Below are 11728 nucleotides of genomic sequence, written 5' to 3'. Positions count from 1 at the left end.
GAATGGAGTTTGGGCACCCCTGCACTATGGTGACATTTGCAAATCAATACAGAGTCAATTCAAGCAGTGATGGAAATTGTCCATTCAATCCTTAAATTGCACACCGAGGAAGGAAAGATCACTTCCTTAACAAAGAGCTGTGTAAGATTATCCTATTATGTATTTTAGGAAGCATTTGGATGTTTTGCTTGCAATACTGTGGCTCTGGAAGCCTAATCTGAAGTAGTTTGAAATACATTGTCATTTTTCCAGATTATACAATATACTGCAAAATAAACCAGCTTTAAGACCGTTTTCCAGACAAGAGTTTTCCTGTAAAGTATTGCTTCATTCGGTTATAACTTCCAATCAACGTAGAAATTAGGGAAGTTTCACAAGTGTTTAAAAACTGCGTGAAATGGAAATGAGAGCCAAAATACCAATGGAGTAAGAAGTGCAAGTGTTTCAGAGTACTGAAGTTTCCAGATGCAACAAAATCAGTTCATAGGGGCTCATTGGCTGAAATGGAGCAATGTAACTGCAGACATCAATCTCTTAAGCACTTCAGCCTCTTTAGGAGGCTAAAAGAAAGCCACTTCTGAGAAAGGTCAATATTAACCCCATTCTGAGGTCATGAAACAATGTGAAACTTTTCAGAAGATAATTTTGAATCTAAAATCTAGTCACAGCAAGAAATCTTATAATTATTTCATTTGTTTTTCAATTCAAATGAATTATTAAAGTATCTTGATTCTTCCTGTTTATTAATTAATTTTATTTTTTTCTTTAACATTAATTTAGGTGTACACATATTTGGGCTGATCTTAAGATTACACTTTTGGCGGGTACTGACTAATAAACTGTATATGCACTATTATATTATTGTCAAACATCCTATAGAATTCTTAAAAACCTTTCATATTTTCTAAAAGAGATATGTGAGGGGTGTACTCATTTATGCCGAGCTCTCTCAAGTTCAAGTTGCTTTATTGACATGTGATAGAAAAAAGAAAGCACTTTCAAGTATGTAGTATATTAAAATCATTAATAAAAAAAATTATAATATTAAATGTATATAATATAAGACAAATGACAAAAAAAACAGATCATATATTTGATAAATATAACAATTATAATAATAAAAAGTCTAGATTATTTAAATAAGAGACGTGAATTTACATTAACCATTTCTTATTGTGTGTAGGGTGTAAACATATTTTGCAGCTAGTCTATACGTCAGTTCATTCTCTCTGAGTATATGGTAGTTTTTCTGAGTCATTTAAATTGAAAAATGAATTAGTCAATGTTTCTCTCTCTATCCATCTATCCATATATATATATATATATATATATATATATATATATATATATATATATATATATATATATATATATATATGCGTTCTGTGAATGAACGTCTCCTCGTGGTTCCATCCCTAAGAGGGAAGAAATCACTTTCCCGAACTCTCACATTCAATCTGCCCAGTTGGTGGAATGAACTCCCTAACTACAGCAGAGTCACTTGCTGTCTTCAAGAAACGACTAAAAACTCAACTATTTAGTCTCCACTTTCCTTCCTAATTTGTAACTGCCTCACTGGCTATACCACTAACTGTACTCTCTCTCTCTCTCTCAAAAAAACATTACTAATGCTTTGCTTCTTAGACTTTACACACCTTAAACTTGCCTACAGCACTTATTCACTGCTGCTCTTATAGTTGTGTAAATTGCTTCCTTGTCCTCATTTGTAAGTCGCTTTGGATAAAAGCGTCTGCTAAATGACTAAATGTATGTGTGTGTGTGTGTATATGTATATATATATATATATATATATATATATATATATATATATATATATATATATATATATATATATATATATATATATATATATAGTTTTTTTTTTATCTAATTTTACATTTAAGTACTGATTATTAGTTAACTACATATAATTAAGGTTGGGATGAGGATTGGTTACTATTGATGAGGATGTGAGGACTATTGTTATTTCTATATTTAGTGAATGGAATAGTCAATGAATTAAAGCTATTGATTAATATATTTTAATGCAATAAAATTTTATCAAAAGGTGTAGAAATGTATTTTTAAATTTATAACATAAATACCACGTTTTTAAAATTAAGATAACAAAAATACAAATTTACTCATGGTGAATTTTTGCATTTATTAATTTAGTAATTTACCATTTATTTTTCATTTTTGTTTAAGCTATATTTGTTGGTTTGATTAGAGAATTTGATCAGGGGTAAGTAATTCCCTCTTAAAGTTTTAAGGCTTTCTTTCCAAATCTAAACGGCGGTTATTACAGACAACTTTTGGATCAATAATATCCTGTCGTCTTATTATAATTGTAAAGTATCGTCAAAAACGCGCATGAATAATGAGCGCAAAAGCACATCTGAGCTCTTACCCTTGAGGAGTAACTTTGAAGGAGTGGAGAGAAAACGCGTCACGAACCGTCGTATTTCCTTCCCCGATGACCTCACGTGGACGCCACACTCAGCATCCAATCACAACACAGTAGTGATGTCTTTCACCCAATCATCTACTAAAACAGCCGGAATGGGTGGGCCGAGATGTCAGTTACGTAGTTACCCCTCACATCCTACCGGTGCCTCTCAGCCGTATAACTGGACTGCATTGCTAAACGTGAGTATAGCACGAGGCCTGCTAATAGTTACATAAATTGAATTCACACACATACTATTAACCACTACATCATATATTAATACAAGCGGATGTTCAGCTAGTATATAAAACGGCATTTATCTCGCTTCTCATTCAGATATGTGCTGTTTATTTCACAGTACAGCATGTTAGCCAGTTAGCTTGCATTAACCTTAGCGTACCTGCTATTTAGCAAATGAGGCGTGAATCAAGCTCCACATGCTGGTACACTAGTTTTCTCACGTGAGCAAGATTCTAGTAGTTGTTGTCCACACATAACTAACGTTCATGACTAGGGAGCTGCAGGTTAACTACTTGTCAGCTATCTACACCTGGAGGAAAGAGCTTCTCATTTGGGGTTTGGTAGTTGCCAGTTGTAGCAGAAATGTGTCGTTTGCAGGACTGTAGGAACTTGACCTTTAGCCCTATAAGTGTTGTCAGTGCATCATGATTATTAACCATATGTTGTTCTGTTTAATTTTCTTTCCATCAGCATGGGCAGTGTATTGGCTGCCAGCTCCCCAAACCCACCACCAGCCTCAGGGGGTGGCAGTGCCCCGGCTGGTGCAGGTTTGGTGACTGTACCTCCAGGTTTTACTATGCCCCCGGTGTCTGGTGTGCCACCCTCCTCGGGCACTCAGGGGCAGCCTGGGACAGATGCAGAATCCTCCCTTCCCAATCCTGGCACATTTGAAGAGTGCCATCGCAAATGCAAAGGTTTGTCTGATGCACCTTACATGACTTGATGTGTGCTTGATGTACTTACAGTGTTACTGTCTTCTTCTTAGAGGTCTTCCCTGTGCAGATGGAGGGGGTTCGCTTAGTTGTCAACAAGGGCTTGAGTAATCACTTCCAGGTTAGTTATCATCATAGTTTGAATGGGATATTGGAAAAATTGTGGAAATTGTGATTGTTTTATTTTTCTATGATAAATATTACAATATTAATGAGAAATTTCATGCAAATGTCAGCCTTGCCATGAAAAAATTAAGTATTTGCCAAAATAGCAAAACCGTTTCTGCGGGTTTTTTGTGTGTAGGCTTGTATTTTACAGTGCTTTTAAAGTACTCAAAAATGTCTGTCAGTGTTTTCAAACTATTATATTTGATTTACCAAAGTCACACAAGTAGCGATTTCACATCCGTCACATCCATAACAGAGGGATATCACATCCATATCGAAGCTTTTTCCATATAAATGCAAAAAAAAAAAAAAAATCATGTTTGTTCTATAGAGAGCCAACTCTTATCCTTTTGATTAGCATTATTTCTTTTGGGTTGTGCAGTTTAATTCACAGAATTTTTATGAAGTATGTTGTATACTGTAAACTTGCAGACTTTTTTGTCACATCCATAATGCATGTTTTTTTCCTCCTATAAAATATAAAAAATGTTTACAGATTGATATTTTTCTGCTACCACAACTCTGGCTAGTGTTTTGAAAAATATAACGAGATCTTTCAATATAATGTTAACATATACTTTCTCTGTCAAATCTTTGAGATTTAACTGCAAATGTCACATCCATAACTCTGGAATAGCTCTAATACACTCTCACCAGATGACTTAGTTTTTTGTTTTTTACAGTGATAGGACGCATTTCTCAATACTTTGGTCTCTTTTGCAAAACTTTTCACACAGTGAGCACAACAGAAGTATATGTGGGCTAAACTTTTGATCACTTGTCATTGTTTTGGCACAAAATGCATTCAATGACTACATCTCCCAAATTTCATGAATTCTTTTCTCACTGCCAAAATCTTTGTACGTACAGGACATTTTGCTCGTGCTTGCATACCGTTTTCAACACTGTTAAATTTATGTTTAAAACAATAACATGATGCAAAACTGAATAAGACTGAAGAAAAAATTCAACAGCAATATTTTATTGAAACATATTTCAAATCTAAAATGCAGTTTAACCAGCCAGATTAGCATTACTATTGTATCTGTATCAGTGGATGGTGTGTATACAAGTCTTGTATTTTGGAATTACTTGGTGCAAAAAAATAAAATTAAATAAACGACATAAAATATTGAGGAATTCTGCATCATGTCTGATTCATTCCAGTAACATATATTGCAGTTCTACACAATATTTATTGCAATTATAAACAGAGATGTGTCCTTGTTTTACACAAGGAAACACTGTGTAATGCTACATGATGTTAGTGTTTTTAGGTCATTGTTTGTGGGTGACAGAGTGTGTTTGTCGACTGTCAACCTTTGCTAGTGTTCTGGAAGAAGGAGTTTATTTGAGACCTGAATAAAATGTTTTGGGAGTTGTAGTGCATTTTGAATGTGAAATGAACTGCTTTGCGAAGCTGAAAGTCGGTTAGGAGAATTGTGTGAAGAGTTTTGTAAAAGTGACCTAAGTATTGAGAAATGTGTCCTAGCGTCTGTAAAAAAACTGTAAAAGCTATTTTGAAAGATCACTCACACTTTACAATAAGGTTCAATATTTAATGCATTTACTTACATGAACTACGTATAAACAATACTTGTACATCATTTATTAATCATAATTCAGCATTTACTAATGCTCTATTAATATCCGCAGTCATGTCAAGTTGTTAATAGTTAATGCACTGTGAGTTATCATAAACTAGCAAAGAACAACTGTATTTTCATTAACTAACATGGACAAATACTGTAGTAAATGTATTGTTCATGTTAGTATATGCATTAACTAATACAACCTTATTGTAAAGATTACCAGAAGAAAGGCCGATGGTAACCTTTGATTTGGCACACCATCCCATCTGAAAAGAGAGGGAGAATGATAGGGATGTGGTTGAGGCGAATGCCTTTGACAGAGATTGTTAATTAGATTTTAACATAACCCTTTGTTTCTTTTTTTAATTTATTGCTGAGCTACAAATAAGTCAAGTGAAATTAACTGTAAATGAATCTGACGTTTAAATTGTAAAAACGGTCAATGCACAAGACATAGGAGAGCAAATCAAGGTAAAGGTTGGCGCAGGTCAACTTGTGTTTTCAGCATTGAACGCCATTGTAGAGTAAATGAGATTGTTTATGTTTCTACTGTAATAATAAGTTCATTATAAAATGTTAAAAATTAAACTGCATTAGTAAATATGATTTAAAGCAACATTTTAATGTTATTTTTAAATATTTGTGAATAAATTAGGAAATTACCCATGACAAATGTATATGTTATATGATAAGATACTGTATCTTTGGTTTAGTTTATAGCCCACATCCCTCATTCAAGTTTAACCCTTTATAAGAAAGTTTGGACACCCCTGATTAGAATGATCGGAATGATTTTAAAGGGGAGTGAACCATGCATGAAATAAAGTAAGAAAATTACAAGCAAAGATAAATACTGCAGAGCAAAGATAAAAGTCAACTGAATACTGCTTTATGGTTTTCTGGGGACTCAAACCGTATTCATGTGCAGAAATTGAATAATTAAGTGTAAAGTAATACTGCATAGTGTTAAAATTATTATGTACATTTTTTTTGAAGATTCAAATGGTACATTTTCTTTTACCTGAATACTTTAAACTCTCGTAAAACACTTAAACAGTCACAGGCATTAAACACATGCGGATGTTAGACTTTAACTCCATTATGGTTAAACTCTGTTCTGAACTGTGGCTCCTGGAAAATTATCCAATATTCAAAGTCAACATTGGCCATGCGTTATGACTATTGCGAATGCACACATTGCAATATTGATACTGAAACTATATATTGTGCAGCCCTAGTTAGTATAAATCTAGAATTTATTAATAATTGAAAAAAGCTACATAATGTGATAAAACCAATCCAAAAAACATTCATAGAGAAGAGTTTTTGTCAGTTTCTTTCTATGAGCCCACTGCATTTAAAATTGGAATAACTTCAAAATATTTATAATAGAAATCATAAATATCAAACTTTTATTATAAAAAATACACACTGAATGACTGATGCAAGCTTCAATGTTGCTTTCAGTTTTGCGATAAAGGTAATGCAAACATGTATTCTGGCTCAAGTGAAAATTAAATCGACAATGAAGGTTCTATAGGAGATTTTGGAAAAATGCTAACATTAGCCCGATAGCCCTGAAAGTCTACATTCAGCCCTGCAAATCACCATTCAAAGCGACGTCTTCTAGATCAGGGGTTCCCAAACTTTTCAGCTCGTGACCCCCAAAATAACAAGTGACTTGCAACCCCCACGTTTTTTGGAGGTGGTTACAAATATACAGATGTTGCCCACACAACAATAGGCCAAATAAACATGATGAGCATATTGACAACACAAAGTGCAACAGTCTAATAATCATATAAATGTTATAGTCATTTATTAATTTGTTTCATTTAATATTTACCTCACCTCAAGAGACTATTTCTATGTCTATTCTTGGTTTAAATTTGGAGACAGCCACTCAGAGGTCTTCCTCAATGTTCATTAGCCGCCTGTATTTATTTTTTAATGTATTTGATTGCCATTAAAGGTGTCAAAGTTTAACCTGGTGTTATAAAATCAATCTGCTGCAGCTGAAGCTATTAAAGTGATGTTAATCTAACGTAAACCCACAGGGGGTTCCGACCCCCACTTTGGGAACCACTGTTCTAGACTATCACTACAATACATCATGTAAGCTTCACCAGAGAGAAAACTTTGGAAAGTTAGTAATTACATTACCAAATATATTTCTGCCATTCTCTGAACACATTTGTGTCAATTCATATTGATTCATATTGATTCAATTCAAGTGTCAATTCATATTGTGAGAACAGGGTGCAAAGCGCTATGCAATTATTTATTTTGACAAGCAGGTAGGACAGCCTGTCATGATGTTTGGACCAAACATTTTGAAGGGATGAACTTTTCTTAGTCCTACATTTTCCACTGAATATAAAAAATCATATAAATACATTAGAACCACTTCATTGAATATTTGCTTTCAGGATATGAAGAGACTTTCAACCAGCATTACAAAAATAGATACTGAAGACAATCGCCAATTGCCCCTTTGAATAAAGTTCAAAATAAGTGTCTCACTTTGAATGCTGTTGTTCTTCAACTTTGTTTTAGAAATAGAAACTTTTCCTGAAATAGAAACATTTAAAAAAAAAAACAACCTTGATTAACACAATGAAAAGATTTCTTCAATCACATTGCAGTGTCATTTTATGTCTGGTTAAGAACGTGTAATTGCTCCAAAACATTAGACTGGTAGTTTATGAAATCTTGATCTGCTTCCTCAGGTTAGTCACACAATTACTCTGAGCACATTGGGGGACTCGGGGTACAGATTTGGATCCACATATGTGGGAAGCAAGCAAACAGGACCTGCAGAGGTGAGGTGTTTTTATTGACACGCTGAATGAAATAATTTTGTCAACTTTGTGTCTATTAGTAGTGTTTTGAAATGAAAATATTAGTAGAGTGTTGCCATTTTCTCTAATTTAATTTCCTTTTTTAATGTATATAATTATTTATTTTCTGTCCCCCTCAGTCTTTTCCAGTCATGGTAGGTGACATGGACAACACGGGCAGTCTAAACGCGCAGATCATACATCAGCTCACCAACCGAGTTCGCTCTAAAATTGCCATACAGGTAAAAACAGCTTTACTGTCATGTTTACCAGTTCAAGTATCACATTTAATCAATTACAATACAGTAGAAATGTACAATTTTGCACAACAATCCCATTTTTATAAAGTGCATCCCTTTTTGAAGTTGAATTTGGATGGTTTGATTATTCTTCTAGAGACAGCAGTGAATTGTGATGAATTACACGGACTCCTGTATTAGTGTACTGTTAATTATGGCCTGTGTGAATGATGTATTACAGACACAGCAACACAAGTTTGTAAACTGGCAGTGTGATGGAGAGTATCGTGGCGATGACTTCACAGCTGCAGTTACCCTTGGCAACCCAGATGTTCTCGTGGGATCTGGTAACATGCTTTCCCTTTCTTATTGACCATGATTGACAAGCCCCAAAAAATTGATTATGATTTTTATGTCGTATTCAAAATACCATTACTGGACTTTCAACTGTAATATGCTGATTTTTGTGTTCAAGTAATTGTTTTTAACATTATATAGTTTTTCATTATTCCTTTATAAAATGTAAAGTTAAAATAACAGCAAATCAAAAAAAAAAAAAAACGTTAAAAAATGATTAGTTGTGAAGTCAACTGATTTAATTATTATTTTTTTGAGCAACTGATGCGTATTATTTACCCAGAGCCTTTAATTCACTTTAATAGGTATCCTAGTGGCGCACTACCTCCAGTCGTTGTCTCCCTCCTTGGTATTGGGTGGTGAGCTGGTTTACCACAAAAGGCCAGGAGAGGAGGGCACCGTCACATCATTAGTGGGCAGATACACAGGTCATCATTTGCAGCGCATATTTTTTAAAAATAACATTTTATTCGAGGTCTGTCAAAAATCATGAGGTACTGATTTGAGCTTTTTGTTTTTATATGTCATTCTCAGGTAGTAACTATGTCGCCACATTGACGGTTGGAGGAGCTGGAGCACATGCATCATACTACCACAAAGCCAATGACCAGGTATTTCTATAAATAAAAAACAGTAGATCTGTTACTACTTATAAGGCCCATGATCTGTTAAACTCACCTTTTAAATGTGTACAGCTCCAGGTTGGAGTGGAGTTTGAGGCCAGCACACGGATGCAGGAAACAAGCGTGTCGTTTGGTTATCAGTTGGATGTACCCAAAGCAAATCTGCTTTTTAAAGGTAATAAAAGCCTTTTGATCTCATCGATTTGGGCTAAAAATTTAATAGCAATATTTATTCTAAAAGCTATTGCAGGTTTGTTGTGCTTGCTTGTAGTACTGCACAGTGTGATAAGTTCTTTTCTGACTATCACTAATATTTTTATTTTATTTTAAAAAACCTAACCCTTTTGTTATGTTGGATGTTTTCATCCACTCTGTGCTGCTTTTGAGTCTTAATTTGACCACAACTTTCTCTGTGTTTCCACAAATGGAATGATTTTTGGTGACTAATCTTATGTTGACACATCTTTTGGGAAATGCTTTGAAATTTTTCAAAAGCTCAAGAATACACTGTGGGCAGATTTACTACAATTTCATTGTTTATTGTTTTTGCCACATTGAATTTTTATTATAATTACTTAATTTTTTTATTGCAAAGCTATGACACCATTTAATTATGCATTCTTTATTGTTGCTGGTTCTCCATGTTGGAACAAGTTTTTTTTCACTGTTGATCATCAGTTTCATAACTACAAAAATGTTTATGAGAGTGTATGAGAGACCTTTGCACACTTCAAAAAGCAAAACAAGCACCTTAACTCAGAACTACATGGAGTAAACAAAAAAGTATTTATGCACACACATTATAATTTAATTTTACTTTCAAAAAAACCAAGTGGCTATATGCGACTGCACAACAATGATAGTGATTCAAAGACATAAGTTTTGGGGGGCCGAATCTTGTTATATTTTTGACATCAGTTGCGGGTCGGATAGAGGAGGGGGAGGGCTGCAAATGGCCCGTGGGCTGGCAGTTTGAGACACCTGTCCTAAAGGGTCAGTGGTTCCAACTGATGACCAACAGTAAAAATTACAAATTTGACCTCTTCCCAACAAGGGAAACCCCCAACAATCATGAATGGATAGAGCAAAAGCAGCCACGATCAGTAAATGGTGAAACAATTTAAACAAATCCCTTGATATTAATGTGAAATCTGAGAATGAACTGGTCTGACATTTGCATTGTGGTATTCACATAATGGTTTTCTTTGCTTAATGGTGCAGCCATATGTTCAGGCTTGTTCTAGTGTTGAGCTTCTCTCTCCTCTTGTTCTCTCAGGTTCTTTGGACAGCAACTGGGTGGTGGGAGCGACGCTGGAAAAGAAGCTGTTACCCCTTCCTCTATCATTAGCTCTCGGCGCCTTTCTTAACCACCGCAAGAACAAGTTTCAGTGTGGCTTCGGCGTCACCATTGGATAAAATGGCCATGGCCATTACAGATTCTCAACAGATACAACCCTCCGCCATGCTTGGACTGGTGCAGAGAGACACGGGGACATGGACCAACACCGAAACAGACTCAGAGACTCCCAGTATTAGCGCGTTAAACCTTCACAAAGGTGGACCAGGACAAAGAGCTCACAGGACTGTCCAACAGAGCTCTCTTCAATCTAAACGTTCAGACAGTCACATAAGGTTTGATTTTAAATAGCATGCGAAAGACGTATGTCTGATATGTGCAACATTAAAGGTGTTTTGGAAGAAAGTAGTATCTGTAATCACACTGATTCGGTTGAAAACAGTTAGCTAATGTGGTGATGCCTTTTGTTTTCTTTAAGGGCAAGTGATTTTTTTGGATCTGTAAACAAACCATTTGTTTTGGTCTATATAAATGTGGTCAGGTAGTTTGTGTGTGTGTTTTTTATGTTTTTCATTTGAAGATTGAAATGATTTAATTTTCAGTAATTCACTCGTCAAACTGCTGTTTGTCAAAAATGTTGAAAATCCAATGCATGGGAAGCTCTGGGTTTGAGTGATGGGTTGTTTAAGTCCCTTTGTCTCATGATTATAACTAGTCACACAGAAGCGTCTGAGACTTCAGACTATGGGCTCGTTTTCCTGTATTTGTCTTTTCGGGTCTTAGGCCCAGATTTGGGTGCTGGCTTCATAATGACCGGGCCTAACCAATCAGGCTGTCCTTTTTATGTGTCTCGACATGAAATGCGTCACTCTGAATTTTCCACATGGAAGAATTTCCAAAGTTTGTATTTTAATTAGTTGTACACCGTTAAAAGGTTCTTAGGAGGGCAGTCGAAGAGGGTGGATGCAGATATACTGTAATAAACCTGTACAATTTAAGCTGGTTTTAATGCCCAGAGGAGTTTTTTCATGTCTCATGCTGATTTCATGTCGTTGTGACATGGTGGAGTACTATAAAACAGGCTTTTGGCCTGATTCTAATGGATTATTTTACAGTGCAATTATGTTGAATAAACATTCGATTGTGAATTGAGTTTGGGAGGAACTCATTGTCATTGTTATGGATTAAAGTCTTAAGGCTCATTCACATG

At 35.0% G+C, this 11728-nt stretch overlaps 1 protein-coding gene across 1 annotated transcript; it reads left to right on the top strand.

Annotated features, from left to right (window-relative positions):
* Window positions 1–2580: 2580 nt before the first annotated feature.
* Window positions 2581–11670, top strand: LOC130220129 (mitochondrial import receptor subunit TOM40 homolog). Its single transcript, XM_056452518.1, has 10 exons — window positions 2581–2649; window positions 3161–3384; window positions 3456–3523; window positions 7892–7984; window positions 8143–8244; window positions 8483–8588; window positions 8904–9026; window positions 9133–9209; window positions 9294–9396; window positions 10498–11670. Exons 2-10 carry the CDS (start codon window positions 3162–3164, stop codon window positions 10635–10637), a joined length of 1035 nt encoding a protein of 344 aa, XP_056308493.1. The 5' UTR covers window positions 2581–2649; window position 3161; the 3' UTR covers window positions 10638–11670.
* Window positions 11671–11728: the final 58 nt, after the last annotated feature.

Source organism: Danio aesculapii, unplaced genomic scaffold (genome assembly GCF_903798145.1).
Source record: "Danio aesculapii unplaced genomic scaffold, fDanAes4.1, whole genome shotgun sequence".
Lineage (NCBI taxonomy): Eukaryota > Metazoa > Chordata > Actinopteri > Cypriniformes > Danionidae > Danio > Danio aesculapii.
The sequence above is the reverse complement of the archived record's forward strand: the minus strand, read 5'-3'. Positions and strand labels throughout refer to the sequence as shown.

Bases quoted from the DNA above. Each gene is read 5' to 3' on its own strand.
- LOC130220129 (XM_056452518.1), top strand. From the start codon at position 3,162: ATGGGCAGTGTATTGGCTGCCAGCTCCCCAAACCCACCACCAGCCTCA. The intron at 3,524-7,891 runs GTTAGTTATCAT...CTGCTTCCTCAG, and splicing joins GCTTGAGTAATCACTTCCAG to GTTAGTCACACAATTACTCT. The intron at 8,245-8,482 runs GTAAAAACAGCT...GATGTATTACAG, and splicing joins GCTCTAAAATTGCCATACAG to ACACAGCAACACAAGTTTGT.